The sequence below is a fragment of the Tarenaya hassleriana genome, unplaced genomic scaffold, assembly GCF_000463585.1.
Source record: "Tarenaya hassleriana unplaced genomic scaffold, ASM46358v1 Cleome14, whole genome shotgun sequence".
Taxonomy (NCBI): domain Eukaryota; kingdom Viridiplantae; phylum Streptophyta; class Magnoliopsida; order Brassicales; family Cleomaceae; genus Tarenaya; species Tarenaya hassleriana.
In genome coordinates, this window is record NW_010964598.1 from 113,103 (window position 1) to 128,417 (window position 15,315).

The 15,315-nt window shown below is 34.8% G+C and overlaps 2 protein-coding genes and 1 non-coding gene across 5 annotated transcripts in view; 1 reads left to right on the forward strand and 2 right to left on the reverse strand.

The window, feature by feature from the left end:
* The window catches only part of LOC104808019 (ATPase 4, plasma membrane-type-like), a 6,052-nt gene extending 1,243 nt beyond the window's left edge, over window positions 1-4,809 (reverse strand). Inside the window, exons 1-20 of the mRNA XM_010533498.1 lie at window positions 4,609-4,809; window positions 4,398-4,517; window positions 3,985-4,083; window positions 3,741-3,878; window positions 3,505-3,639; window positions 3,224-3,403; window positions 2,928-3,134; window positions 2,732-2,851; window positions 2,535-2,654; window positions 2,326-2,448; window positions 2,116-2,220; window positions 1,889-2,033; window positions 1,605-1,769; window positions 1,275-1,513; window positions 1,134-1,166; window positions 967-1,048; window positions 687-847; window positions 426-611; window positions 141-323; window positions 9-41 (exon numbers count right to left, since the gene is read on the reverse strand). Of these exons, the coding sequence (XP_010531800.1) occupies window positions 9-41; window positions 141-323; window positions 426-611; window positions 687-847; window positions 967-1,048; window positions 1,134-1,166; window positions 1,275-1,513; window positions 1,605-1,769; window positions 1,889-2,033; window positions 2,116-2,220; window positions 2,326-2,448; window positions 2,535-2,654; window positions 2,732-2,851; window positions 2,928-3,134; window positions 3,224-3,403; window positions 3,505-3,639; window positions 3,741-3,878; window positions 3,985-4,083; window positions 4,398-4,517; window positions 4,609-4,659 (2,625 nt within the window). The 5' untranslated portion in view covers window positions 4,660-4,809. The remainder of the gene's footprint in view (window positions 1-8; window positions 42-140; window positions 324-425; window positions 612-686; window positions 848-966; window positions 1,049-1,133; window positions 1,167-1,274; window positions 1,514-1,604; window positions 1,770-1,888; window positions 2,034-2,115; window positions 2,221-2,325; window positions 2,449-2,534; window positions 2,655-2,731; window positions 2,852-2,927; window positions 3,135-3,223; window positions 3,404-3,504; window positions 3,640-3,740; window positions 3,879-3,984; window positions 4,084-4,397; window positions 4,518-4,608) is intronic.
* Window positions 4,810-8,327: 3,518 nt separating this feature from the next.
* LOC104808020 (probable receptor-like protein kinase At5g15080) lies at window positions 8,328-11,303 on the forward strand. 3 transcript variants are annotated; one of them, XM_010533499.1, is made up of 6 exons: window positions 8,328-8,762; window positions 9,294-9,622; window positions 9,717-9,852; window positions 9,950-10,086; window positions 10,175-10,298; window positions 10,512-11,303. In XM_010533499.1, the coding sequence occupies exons 1-6, from the start codon at window positions 8,570-8,572 to the stop codon at window positions 11,009-11,011; spliced, it is 1,419 nt and encodes a 472-aa protein (XP_010531801.1). In that variant the 5' UTR covers window positions 8,328-8,569; the 3' UTR covers window positions 11,012-11,303. The 3 variants fall into 3 exon arrangements, with proteins under 3 accessions (XP_010531801.1, XP_010531804.1, XP_010531802.1); XM_010533502.1 differs by having other exon boundaries at window positions 9,300-9,622; XM_010533500.1 differs by having other exon boundaries at window positions 8,329-8,762; window positions 9,297-9,622.
* Window positions 11,304-11,360: 57 nt separating this feature from the next.
* TRNAA-AGC lies at window positions 11,361-11,433 on the reverse strand. The gene has a single exon. It is a non-coding gene; the product is annotated as a tRNA-Ala (tRNA).
* Between the last annotated feature and the right edge of the window lie 3,882 nt (window positions 11,434-15,315).

Below are 15,315 nucleotides of genomic sequence, written 5' to 3' on the forward strand. Positions count from 1 at the left end.
CGCTCTTCCTTCCCGAAATCCTTCTTCCTTGTGAACGCAATCTGGTAAAAGATTTCAACTTTCAGCAACAAATGATCCAACAAGTTCATTAAGTACAGTAAATGTTTTAGTTTTTCTCTGTTATCTATAGCCGTTCTTACCCTTTGTTCTATGACAAGATCCCAGGCTCTTCCGCTCAGAGCGTAACGGATAAAGAACTTCAAGGGATCAAGAGGAAAGTAGAAGATCAAGTTGTATAGCCACACAACACCAGCCCATCGCCACCCGATTCCTTCGATGAAGGCAAAACCCCAGTTGGCATAGACAGCAATCAAAGTTGCGACCTGTTTGCAGAAGGATCGTGAACAGAAAAGTCACATGGATTTTGCCTTGATGATGCAAAAATGAAGAAAGGTTTGCTCTTTTCTTTCTTTCTTTTTGCTTACCAGCTGGGCTACGATAAAGGCCGCCATGAGGAATATCCCGGGACGCTCAGCAAAAGACCAACCACGGGATCTCGTCACAAATATCAGTGCTTGGCTGATCGTGCTGACTTGCAGGTATATTGCAGAGGCAAGTTTCTTGAAATTCTTCACATCCTTCTTGTGAAGACTCGTCACATTAAACGTTCTCTGAGATGTAAAGCTTTCAGCATTACCATAACCGTTGAGTGATTTAGTTTTCGGGTAATCTTGGCTTAAACTTACAGGAAAGAAATCGGTTTTGTAGGCGGCCCAGAAGAAGATGACAGTCATCATTGCCAGGTATCCGCCTAGAACAATACCAGTGGTGAATATTTCAGCCAACTTCCAGCTGTCTGGTTGAGGAGAAGGTTTCACCCGATCCTTCGAGATTGTCATGATGGTACCTGCCTCACCACAAACACCAAGAAAAGCTAAAGAATAAGCTGAAGTATTTGCAACCCACAACGTTATGTTGAGAGGTTTGATCTGGGTTTCTGTTTCAGAGATTCAGAAAAGTACAGACCATCATTGAGGATAGCGATGATTAGCACCATGAAGGGTGGGAAATCAAACTGCCATATGAGAGCTAGTAACATGAAACCGAGCTGCCACGAGAGTCAATGAAGATACAGATGGTAATGGAGTCGATGAAAACTCGGTTATGAAACAAGAACTAGACAGAGAACTCACCACAATACGGATGGTAATGGAGACTGCATATATCTGCAGCAAGATAACCAAGAAATTCACAAACTTTAGCTGAGTAGATAAAGAAGAAAACGATTAACTTGTTCGGTTACACTGTTACAGAGAGAGGTAGAAGGGAATTACTGTGTAATTCTTCATCCTCTGGAAAATTGCTCGGCTTGTTAGGACAGCGCTGATTATAACGCTGAGACCAGGTTCTGTCAGGACAATATCAGAAGCGCTACGAGCAGCATCAGTTGCATCATCAACAGCTATCCCTATATCCGCTTTCTTGAGCGCTGGAGCATCGTTCACCCCATCACCCGTCATTCCACATATGTGTTTCCGAGCTTGCAACCGTTTCACAATCTCATACTTGTGCTCTGCAATTACATCGATGGAAAGACTCTGGATCAACCAGAGGAACAGAGCTCGTAGCTGGAAGGAAAAAACAGAATTTCGAAGGGAATATACCTGGGAAGACACCGGCAAACCCGTCAGCTTTCTCGATTAACTCATCGACAGGTAAAGCGACAATAGACTCATCTTTGTGCTGTCCTAACAAAGCTGCTGCAGGATACATGTTTGTCCCCATCCCAAGACGGCGTCCTGTTTCCTTGGCTATAGCCAGTTGATCACCTGCCAGCATATTTACGTAAGAATCATGGAAAACATACCGAGGAAATGACAGAAATGGTATTCGACACATACACACATGCATACATACAAACATATGTACATACATGCTACAAACATACCTGTGATCATCTTCACATTTACGCCGAGATTCAGTGCCCTTCGTATGGTTTCGGCACTGTCATGTCTAGGAGGATCAAACAGAGGCATGAGCCCAATAAATTGCCATGGCCCTCCTGAACTCTCTTTCTTTCCTTCGGGAACTTCCTGTTTGTGGCTAATGAGTAACCAATATGCAGGAACAGACATAGCTTAAAGCTCTTGAAGACACAGGTCACGGATTTCTTACCTGGTATGCTACTGCAAGAGACCGTAAGCCTCGTTCTGCATATTTATCAATCGTGGAGTGAACTCTACGTTCAATCTCGAACTTATTATGGACAAGATTCAGAATCTGAGATGCAGAATCATGGGTAAGGAATTTGACTGCAGATTCTTGTTTTCTTGAAATCTCAAAAATGAAAGCAGATAAAATCATCACCCCCTTGTTATTTGTTACCTGTTCAGGTGCACCTTTGCTGACCCGATGCATTTTACCTTCACTATCGAGGTATGTTAGAGCTGTTCGTTTATCTGTTGGGTTGAACGGAAGGAAATGAACTTCTTGAATCCCGGCCCGTGCCTTGTGAGCGATCAAAGGGGAGAAATTTTGTAACAAACATTATCATTTTGATTACAGAAATGAAGATAATGATCTTATCTTATTACCTCTTTTGGATCAGCTAACATCCCAACAACAGCGGTATCAATGGCGTCCTGGTTTTCGACTCGGGATGCTCGAGCTGCCATTAGAATAACAGTATCTATGTCCACCCCTTTAGCAAAAACCTGTTTGCAGTTCAAGGAAAAAGAACACAATGTCAAACTATGTTTCAGAAATCAGACCAGAGTCTTCTAGTGTTTACCTCAATGAGGTTTTTGTCAACTGTGAGCTTATTCAATGTCAATGTCCCGGTTTTATCGCTGCAAAGGACATCCATGCCCGCCATTTCTTCAATCGCTGTCATTCTTTTTGTGATAGCTCCCTGCGAATGGAATATCTCAGGGAAATGTTCATCGAGCTCATAGAAGAAGAAGTTCATATGAACTCTTAAGCCAAACCTGCTGAGACAAACGATGAGACCCGATAGCCATTGTCACGGATAAAACCGTAGGCATGGCAATGGGAATTCCTCCGATCAACAGAACCAGCAAATTATCAATTCCAGCTCTGTATCCACGCTGCTGGATTGGGTACATGACGACAATCTCCACTACCATGCCCACAGCAATAGAGCATATGCAGAAGTTTCCTATTGCAGTCAGTACCTGCAAGAAAAACCAGACACCAACCGGACAAAACACTTCAATGTTTCTGTATGAAATCCGGATGGATTGAAGGAATGGATCTTCCTTACTTTCTGGAAGTGACCAACTTGATTTGTCGTGTCCACGAGGTGAGCAGCCTTTCCGAAGAAGGTGTGAACACCGGTTGCAATAACCACGGCTTTAACCTCTCCTTGTTTGCAGGTTGAACCAGAGTACACACTGTCTCCGGAACCTTTGGTTACAGGGAGAGACTCTCCTGTCAATGCAGACTGCATAAAGAAAAAACTAACTGGTTCTAAGTTTAACCTCAACAGGCAGTAAAATTTTCCATCAGTTGGGGACTGAGAGTTTGTGTCAGTAGAGGGGGGACCTGATCGATTTTCAGAGGGTCACCTTCGAGCAACCGAGCATCTGCTGGAATTATATCACCGAGTTTGATGCTGATTATATCGCCCGGAACCAGAATAGATGCATCCTCCTCTATCCACTTTCCATCTCGAAGAACCTGAGTGAAAGAACCATGAACATGAAGATCAAACTGGAAGAAACCTGAATCAGGCAAAACAAAAACCCGTAAGACGGTTTTTTTTTTTCCCGTGTCAATACCTTAGTTTTCGGGGCCAGATGAGCCATCAGAGCAGCGGCGGCATTACCAGCATTGTTCTCTTCGATGAAACTGATCGTGGAGTTGATCAGAAGCAAGACGATGATCCCGACAAAGTCTTGCCAATCTGGAGGCTTCCCCTGTTTCGATATTCGAACATTTCTCATCAGAATTCGACAGCAGAAAAAACAACTCGAGAACCCGAGCCAAGATTGTTTTGAGAGGAAGATATGGAGTGAACTTAACTCCACCATTGGCAAGTGCAATAGCCATGATTGCTGCAGCTTCCATGACCCATGAAAGAGGGTTCCACATGAAACCCAAGAACTTCAAGAACTTGCTTTCCTGCGAAAAAAAATTTATTACACAGTGAACTGGTTTGGTCTGATAATTACAACAAGAGTAAACCCAAAACACAATTCTGAGGAAAAAAGCTATGAACTTTTGGTGATCAGGGCCAACTATCAATCACCAACCTGCCATATAAAGAAGACGAAGCAAAAAAGATCAACGAGATCCATGTTTTAAGCGCAGGAAAACGGAGGAAGATTCCACAAGTTAGCTTTAAACCGAGAAAACAAAACCAGAATCGATCTTCTTCGTATCATCTTATGAAAGTTAGAAAGACAAAAAAAGAAGAAGCTCGTGACATGAGGAACCTGTTTCTCCTCAAGCTTGTTGTGCCCAAAAATGGCGAGACGTTGTTCGGCAGCTTTTGTCGAGAGACCATTCGTATCACAGCGAAGTGTCTCGAAGACCTCCGCCATGGGAACATTCTCCTGAAACATCAAAGCCCTGAAAAAATCAGAGAGAAAAAAGAAAAAGACGAGAGAGATTTCGCCACGAGATTCATCCCCAAGCTTCCATTACCAAATCAACAGCTTCTTTCAACACAGCATCCATCTCTCCCTTGTCATCCATGGCGACAATCCTCGGTTCCGGTCTGAACAAAAAGACCCAGATGAAGAAACACGAAGCTCGTCGATCAAGATCGAAACTTTTCAAGCCAGAAACTGAAGTAGAAAGGAGGGGGAGGAGGAAAGAGAAGGAAAAGAGGGCTTGGGTTCAGTTTCTTACCAAACTAGAAAACAAAAAACTCTAGAAAGAGTCGCTGTCTGAAGATGGCAACTTTATAATCAAAACTCTTTATGTACCTTACGGGTACAGTTTCATTGCACACCTGCCTCGTTTATTTTCTCTGTGTATCCAAAAATATCCACAAAAAAAAAACTTTGATTCGCGTTACTAATAGGAAAATTCTGCATGATGGTGACGTGGACTTTTTATTTTTATTTCATATTTCTTATTTTTGAAGAATACGACAACGATCACCCCTCGCCTGTGTGTTGGAATCCTGAGATTAATCGACTAGTTTTGAGTCCGCATGCAAGTCCTGGTTTCTGTGACTCCGCCACGTGGATACAAAGGAATTGACGATTTTACCCTTAGAGCCTGAAAACCGTAGAACATTCAAAACTCGAGGACCTCCGCTGATGATCTGATTGATCATCTTCGTGGAACACTCGAATGAAAGATCTCATGTGTTTTTCTGTCTCTGTCTCGTCAATTTCATGAACTGAAATGAAAAAAATTCAAAATTATTATTATTATTATTAGTATGAGAAATTTACATAAGTTATTAGATATTAACTTGTATAATACGAATATTGTTGCCAGGGATTTGCGGATCAAAAATTACTAAAACTAGGAAGGGAATTTTAACTTAATAATTTTAAATTTGATTTGAGATTTATATGATTGTTGAGAAAATTGAAACAATAAAAAAAATCAAATTATGGTTATTATTTTTATGAAAAATTTACAGAACTTAATTATTTTTATAAGATATTAAATTGTATCCATGTTTAGTCTAATATAAAAGCGAATTTTGCTGCCATGGATTTGCGGATCAAAATTACTAAACAGTAAGAAGGGAAATTTAAATTCGATTTTGAGATTAGTGTGAATTATAATAAAAATGAAATATGGTTGGTACCACCACTTAATTACCTACCACACAGTTTGAAAGCTATGCTAAGTTTTTTGTAGTGGTGGAACAATACAAACAACGTGTTTCATTGCAACACGCCTTCTTAATAAAACGATCAGCTGCCGAATATATTCCAATACAATTAAAATCATAAACTATGTATACGTACGTACATATAGGAATAAATATTTATATATTTTATTAACTTTTTATATTTTTTTGTAAAACTATTTTTTTCTGATCAAAATTGATGGATAAATATATAATTAGTGATTGTTATTTTTTTTCTCATATATAAATCATAATAGATTACTTCCGCTAATCTTTAAGTTTATGTTTAAATATAAATGGAAAACTCTCAAACCCCTTAACATATCACGTAAAATACATTAGGAAAAATCGCATATAAATACTTAAACTCTTATAAAATTTTTAAATAAATATCTCAACTATAAAATTTCCAAATAAATATCTAAACTTTTCAAAACTTCCGCATAAACGCCCTAATTTTTAAAAATATACCAAATAAAACAGTATGTTTTGACGGCTAAATCATCAATTATCGACGGATTCTATTACAAATTTAACGTTGTTAATAGATTTTAGATTTATTTGGTAAATTTTTAAAAATTTAGATATTTATATATGTGGAAGTTTTGAAAAATACAGTTATTTATTTATAAATTTTATAGTTCATATATTTATTTGAGAATTTTATAAAAATTTAGATATTATTTATATACGCTTTTTTCTACATTACCACTATAGTTTATAGTTTATGCATGAAAATAGATAATGGCTGATTAAAATACCAAACGAGAAGAAACTAGATTATCTATATGTATAACACACACGCGCACACATATATATACACCCGTAATCATACGGGTATACGTAAAGCTTTCTAGAATGGGCAAAGCCAAGTGGGGAGGAAATCATTTTGATCGTTCGAGGGATAGATTCATCACAATTAGTATCGAATTCTAGATAGATGAATCGTGTATCTACATTTGATTCGGTCGTTTTAAAAAAAAAGATAAAGGGTCTAAATCAGCCTTTTTCTATAACAATAACCGGTCAAATCCAATCCTACCGGTACGTAGAGGAACCGGTTGGTATAGGGGGAAAGTATTTTTATGAACTGCATTTTGCAAATGTATAAATTAATAGGCCATAAATAAATAAATAACGTATGGACAAACAAGTTTATTTGTCGATATATATGGTTTAATTTGAGTATTGGAAATAAAATGGTCTTGATTATTTACAATTTATTGTAAAAAAAACCTTACCTTGAAACAATGTTATGATACAAATATGAGATATATATTATCAGAATATACTTTTTAAAACGCCGTGATGTATATATGTATGTATATATATATATATATATATATATGAATATATATACATATACTACATATGACACATATATACATAATATATATATATACATCGTTATTCATATATATACATATACATATTCATTCATACATATATATACACAATCATTTATTTATTTATTATTATTATATTGTTATTTTTATTTTTATTATTAATTTATTAATTAATTTATTTATTAAAATAATATCATATCAGATTTTTTATCATATTTTTTTAAAATTTGCGTTTAGAGACTTATTTACTAGGTTTTATAAAGTATATATATATATATTTCTATGAATAAGTATAAGTATATCTTGCTTATGAAAACGACCATTTACCATATTCAAAATATGTAAATTGTCCAAAAATTTATATTTTTGCCCACTAAAGATGAATAAATTGTCCATTTCTCATTTACATGTAATTCCACTAAGTTGGTTGCTTGCAGTTTATTAGTTAGGTGAACACCCAAAAATTTTCCACGTGGCACCATTATGAAAAGAATTTATATTTCTATATATCTAATTAAATATAAGATATTTCGGTCCCAATTAACAAGTAATATATAATTATGTAGTTTTACTTAAAATATATAAAATATAACTATGCCTAAACTAAATTTAATATAGATGGGATTAAATATATTTTAAATTATATTAATAAAAAAATTCAGAATAAAAATGATAAAATTTAGAGTTATTTAAAAATAACTATCTTTTAATGAAGATTACAATCTATAGAAATGGAATAATAATTTTTAAAGATGAAATTTACAAATAATTAAATAAATTTTACAAAATGGGAAAACCAAATGTAGAATCGTTATGACGACATACAATTGCATATTATCTATCTCCAAAAATATGTTCATACATATAGTTTATTTACATAATCATTAATATTTTAAGGTAATTATTATTTGTACGTGTTTTTAAAATAGTGCGTGTGGTATTTTTTTTCAACGGAAAATAATTCAACTTTGGAGGATGTGGCAATAAAGAAAAATGAAACATCAGCACACTCATTAAATTAAAATATCCTAACACTTTGAAATGAATACAATAATGTCTATCGAGTTTTAATTTAGTTTTCTTATCATTATTTAACTTTTTAATTTAAATTTATTTTTGTATGGGTCCTTTTTCGGCTGCCCCAGCTGCCCGGTTTCTCTTTTAAGAGCTGCCCGAACTGCCCATTGCTGACCACTTTGCCTCTCCCTCCGTCTCTCTCCTCAGGCTGCCCTTTCGGAGCTTCTCTCTCTCGAGCTCGCGCACGCAAAAAATTCCCCTTTTGACTAAAAGTTTTTCACAGCTAATTTCCATTTGATTTTGATCTCTCCATTCACTTAAAACTGTATTTATCATTTGTGGGTCGCCAACAATCGGAATCACTTCGGCTTATGTGGTTTTTGCTATTGGGTATGGTGCTTTGATCAGTATTAGGGTTTTCTAAGAGATGGGTACAGCGTCAGACTCTGAAAAGGTTGCGGAGAAATCTGAAAAATGGAAGAACTTGAATAAGAAGAAGAATGATAGGAAAGATTTCGATGAGAGAGAAGGTGGGTTTTGGTTCAGAATCAAGTTCATGTTCGGTTGCATCTCTTCTAGATCAAAGGTTGACAGCTCAATGAGTGCCACCACCATCACTGGTAATCTCTTTCTCTATCAAGATATACATGTTACTTGATACGTATGTGTGTATTTTGTTTAGAATATGTCGAGGTTTGCCTTTCCTTTTAAAGATTTTGACTTTTGTTTTCCAAAGTTTGTGGCTTTTAGGATGTTGGAGATTGGGTTTTTGTTTCGCCGCAAGGACATGAACTCGAAACAGGAATTCCCTTTGCTTGAAAGATTGGATTTTTTCTGGGCCGGTAGATTTCGTATGTAAAAAAAAAAAATTGTTTGCTTGATTCAATATAGATGAATGTAAGACAATGCTAAGATCCTCTTTGATCACCCACCATAAACTTCTTCTTCTTCTTCTTCTCCCATGGTTAAAATCTTCATCATTTTTGTTAGAACAACAGCCTTATTTTATCTGAAAACAAAAGAACACTGAACACGAATTTGTGGGTGGAATTCTGTAATGAGCCTTTACGTTCAGGTGAATCAGCGATATAGTTTTCTCAGTGGTCCAATAATGGCTTTTTGTTTTGTTTTGTTTTTTTTTTAATTCAAAGCAGCAGAAGCCAAACCTGTTAACGAGAAGCAAAAAGATCAACCAGTTCCCTCTACGGCTAATAGCAATGCAGAGAGCACGAGCTCGACCCCTCTAATGAGTGGGGAACTGAAGATTTCTTCTCAACTGAGGAAGTTCATGTTCAACGACCTCAAGTTAGCCACTAGGAATTTCAGACCGGAGTCTCTTCTGGGCGAGGGCGGGTTTGGTTGCGTCTTTAAAGGATGGATAGAAGAGAATGGGACTGCTCCTGTCAAGCCCGGAACCGGTCTGACAGTGGCTGTTAAAACTCTGAACACAGATGGGCTTCAGGGTCACAAGGAATGGCTTGTATGACCATCCTATATCTCATCTTTTTGTGACATATATATACTAGCATCGCATTGATTATAATATCGTGCTTCCATTTCTTTGCTTTGGACAGGCCGAGATTAACTTCCTTGGGAACCTTGTACACTCCAACCTAGTTAAGTTGGTTGGATATTGCATTGAAGACGATCAGAGGCTCCTGGTCTACGAGTTTATGCCTCGGGGAAGTTTAGAGAACCACCTTTTCAGGAGTATGTGAATAACAAACTCGTGCTCACTTTGTTTGGTTTTTTCTGGGATTCTCAGGGTTCTCGTATGGTTTAAATACAATTCTTGGTTATCGTTTAGGAACACTGCCCCTTCCTTGGGCTGTCAGAATGAAAATCGCACTTGGTGCCGCAAAAGGTCTTGCCTTTCTCCACGAGGAAGCCGAAAAACCAGTCATATATCGTGATTTCAAAACGTCGAATATCTTACTAGATGCGGTATTTCTGCAAGTCAAATTTCAATAAGCTTCAAGTTTTTTTTTCCTTTGTCCGCCCTTTTTTTAGAAAGCAAATGTTCCTGTTTCAGGACTATAATGCGAAACTGTCAGATTTCGGTCTTGCAAAAGATGCTCCAGACGAGGGAAAATCCCATGTATCAACCCGAGTCATGGGAACTTATGGTTATGCTGCCCCCGAATATGTAATGACTGGTGAGGCAGGCATAATTTCATCTTCTCTTTATTACATTATCACTGCATTGCTGCTCATTTCGCTGGATGTGAAAATTGAATAAAAAAAATAGATCTTTAAGAAATTGGTCTACGTTTTGTCTGAGATCTCGAACAGCTTGTGTTTCTTCTGGTGTCAAAGGTTTTAAACAGTTGCGAGAGTGTTGGACTAAACCAAATTTCTTTCTGTACCAGGGCACCTGACATCCAAGAGTGACGTTTACAGCTTCGGAGTAGTGTTACTAGAAATACTAACTGGGAGAAGATCCATGGATAAAAACCGTCCAAACGGGGAACAAAACTTGGTTGAATGGGCGAGACCGCATCTCCTAGACAAGAAACGTTTCTACCGGTTGTTAGATCCTCGGTTAGAGGGTCACTTCTCGATCAAAGGTGCCCAGAAGGCTACACAGCTCGCCGCCCAATGCCTTAGCCGGGACTCGAAAGCTAGACCCAAGATGAGCGACGTGGTTGAAGCCTTGAAGCCATTACCGGGTCTCAAAGACTTTGCCAGCTCGTCTTATTCATTCCAAACGATGCAGCCCGTTGTCAAGAACGGGTTCAGGACTCAAGGGGGAGGGTTTGTGTCGAGAAATGGACAGCCTTTGAGGAGCTTATCTAGCTTGAACCTTCCTCAAGGATCGCCTTATAGGAATTCACGTCAGTCGCCAAAGCCCAAGGGAAAAGAACCATGACTCCTCCCACCACATATTACATATTCAGAGAATCTGACTGACTTGACAAGCTTTTACCTCATCGGGAAGGCCATCCCCTCCTGTTTCATGATTGGTGAAGGTGAAGGTGAGAGATCTTTGCTTGGGTTTGTATCATGGAAGCTGGCAAATGTCTCATCATCATGTCTCTGATGGTGAAAAAAGAAAGAAGGATGTTTTTGTTTTGTGAAATTGTTTGTATGTGCAGGGTGATGTAAAGTTTGACAGAGAATGTAAAAAGTTCCTTGAAGAATCTTGTGGCTTTGATTTGCTCTCTCAAATGAATCATGTCGGAAAATAAAATTTTTTAAAAAATAAAATAAAAAGGAAATGGAGATGCGGGGTATCGATCCCCGTACCTCTCGCATGCTAAGCGAGCGCTCTACCATCTGAGCTACATCCCCTTTGCGATAAGGTTGTTCAAATCTACTATATGATAGAATCGAACGATCCAGAAAATTCCAAGACACATATTTAAAAATTCATGGGATTTTTTTGATAAACCGATTTCATTTATCGGTTATTTAATTTCAGAAATTGATGATGTGCCAATTAATTCTGATGTGGAATGCAACATAAGACTATATTTAACAATGACGGCCAAGGTTTGGTCAAATATTTAATTGGCACCGTTTTGCAAATTTAGACAATCCAATGACATCATTTGCAAATTGAGGAATTTATTTTTTAGGTTACAAATTGAAAATTAGTTTTACTTTAGGATTTTTTTTTGGATTTACATTTTTTTTATGGTCTCACTATTCAAATATTCTATTAGGTGTGAACCGGAACTTAGTTCCGACCCGATTCTAATCGAAATTGAACCGGATCAAATCGAATAATATTTGATTCTAATTTGTTATATTTTTTATAGAACCAAATAAATCGTTCTCGAACCGAACCGTATAAATTCCGAGCTAAACCAACAAGTAACGAACAAAAATCCGAATTATTCATAATGAATTAATTAGAAGGTGACACATGTTACATATTTTTCAATATAATTATTCAATATAAAATTTGACAATAAAGTTGTTATCATAATCACCAAAAAATAAATAAATGAAGAATGATTGATTTATGAATTTTAAAAATGATTTACATGAGATTCAAAATTCTTTGATAATGTTTACGTTATTCTTCCATCATTTAATTTTATTAATGTATAGTTCATTTAATTAAAGTGGTTTTTGACTTCAATTTAGAGATGCCAATTAGGTTGGGTTAAATGGGTTATGTTAATCCACCCAATCCAATAAAAAAATGTTTGGATTAATTATTTAGGTTACGTTAATTAATTGAGTTTAATAGGTTTAATCCATTAAGATTATGGATTAAAAAGGTAAATCTATTAATTTAAAACCAATTAACTCAATTAAACCTATATGATTATAAATATAAATCTTCTCTCATTCTATTGATAAAATCAAAATTGAATTATTCAAAACAAATAATATATAACTAAATTTAATATAAAATCGAATATAAAAAGATTTAATTAAAAATAAAAACCAAATTCGAATCAAATATAAAAATATTGAAAAAATTGAAAAGTTCTTTAAAAATAAAAATTTTATAACAAAAATCGATTTCAAATCAAAACGGATTAATTTAATCTAAATCGGACTAATTAATTCGGATCGAAAAATTAAAATGGATCCGAATCGAATTTTAACCGATCCAAATCGAATTTTAATCGATCCGGATTGAATTTTAATCGATCTGGATCGAATTTTAATGGATCCGAATCGAGTTTTAATCAATCCGGATCAAATTTTAATCGAATCTAAATCAAAATGAATCGAATTTGAGTCATAATGAATCAGTCTGATCGATTCGAATTAGAATGAATTGATCCCATTCGAAACGAATCGAACGTGAATCGAGATAATTTTTTGTGAATCGAAACGAATCGAATGTGAATCGAACTTTAATCGATTCGAATCGAATTTTAATCGATTCGAATCGAATGTGAATCAAAATAAATCGAATTTGAATCGTAATTAACCGATCCAATCGATCTGAATTAGAATGAATTGGTTTGAATTGATCCGAATGAAATTTGAATCGAGAGAAATTAATGCGAATCGAATGTGAATGATGCAAATCGAAATGAATCGAATATGAATCGAAACGATTCAAATTTTAATTGATCCGAATCAAAATGAATTGATTCGAATCGAGACGAATCGAATTTTAACCAAAATGAATAAATATCAAAATAAATCGTAATGACAAATTAATCAAATTATTTGGGTAAATAAAATTTTATAGATAGTTATTTAGATTTAATAAGGTTTGACAATTTTTATTAAATTATTTGGATACTTAAAATTATATTAAATTTTATTTTTAATAGAAAGATAAATTGAAAACATAGATTTATTTTATTTTAATTATTATGATTTATTTTTCATAATTTTAATTCACTTAATTTATTTTATAAAATATCATTAATGTCTATCATTAATTGCCTAATTATGAATTAATTATAATTGATTGAGTGAGTTTATTGGGTTTAGTTGGATTCATGAGTTGGACCAACCCATATAAATTTTTGTGTATTTTTGTTAGGGTTTGATTGATCCTAACCCATAAAATAATAAAACCCAGATGGATTGTGTGGAAAAAATTATCTAAAACTCTTACATTTTTACTTGTGTTTTTCTTGTATGATAAATCTTAAAGGCATGTCTATATATCTTTCATTACTTGTGTGAATGAACATGTTCTTATAAATTTCAATATCATTGATTAATTCTGCAATCATGAACACTTCCTACACTGTCATACCTTCTCTGAGTTAATATATAGAGTCAAATTCCGAAACCGGTGGTTTCACCATCAATCTGAAAGCGCAAATCTTCCAAATCGAGTCATTGGGATTGCCTATTTCTTTCGAGTGTTCCTTCTCCATGGATGAATTCATCAATGATGAGGAATCATTCGGAAAACAAAAGCTTCCTCACTTCTTGATCGAATCAAGTACCGATACATTTAACTTCGACTTTCTGATCATATATCTTATTCTATTAGCATATGATGTCATGAATTCGGTTGATGGCGATTTTAAATGAGTGCTCTCGATGATGTTGTCTGTTCGATTTATTCATGTTGATGCTAACCATTCTAGTTAAAAAAATACGACTTTTTTATACGATGAAGCTTGTGAAAGATTGTCCGTTCCGGACGAGTTTAAATCGGTATCCGTCCAAACTGACAAACCGATGGTGAAGAATAATTCAGATAGAGTTGCGAATAAATAAGGTGAAAAATCTAAGATTTGACGATCAAGTGAATTTCTCAAAAAAGATGTCAACCATAATTATTACTTATCTTTTACACAATATATTTTACAAAAATAAGTCGTATATTGTAGTCATTGCAACCTCATTTGTAACCATAGTTTAGTATAAAATGAATTCAATCCAGAAAAATTAGAAAAAATAAGTTTAATCTAAGGTGAAATATCAGTTTGGTTGAATAAGGATCCCTTTGATGTCATTAGATTTTTCTTTTGAAGATTTTTTATAGATTTATCGAATCAAGTCTTGAAATGTCTACTGCAAGTGAAAAGTAATCTGAGACGAGTCCTACTAACCGGATCTAATAAATGATGCTTTCTTTAGATTTTGTATATTCCAAAATAAAGAATTGTTATTAAATAATTTATTGATTAAGTGAACACGAAAAACGTTAAAACAAAAATTTTAATGAAAAAATATAATTTAATCATTTTATATTCGATTGCAAATTTGGAAAAATATGAAAATTTAGGTTGAGAAAACTGTTACATAGAATTGATTAATGATATCAATTTAAACAGGGGTAATTGCAAAAAATGACCTTAAATGTTATTTTGACTTCAAGAGATGACTCTCCCTTAAAAAAAAAGACAACGAGGTTATATAACCTTATAAAGGTATCTTTTCTATTATATCCTTATTTTTTCATTTATTTTTAAATTAAAAAAATTATTTTTTTCATTCTTTCTCCTCCTCAGCCTCTCTCATGTTTGTCGATATGAGACTCTCTCTCCTCTCAAACTCTCTCTCTGAGCTTTTCATCTCCAACCTTATTTTTCAGTTCATTTGTTATGAAAAACAAACAAAATATTCAAAAAATTCATCGATTAAGCACATATCTAGATAATAGATAAGGTTTGTTTCTAAAACTCATTATTTATTTTGGGCATTTGTGATTTGTTCTTTTATCATCTGTGTATTCAAACCATATAGTACAGATGAATCGAACATGATATATATATATATATATATATATATATA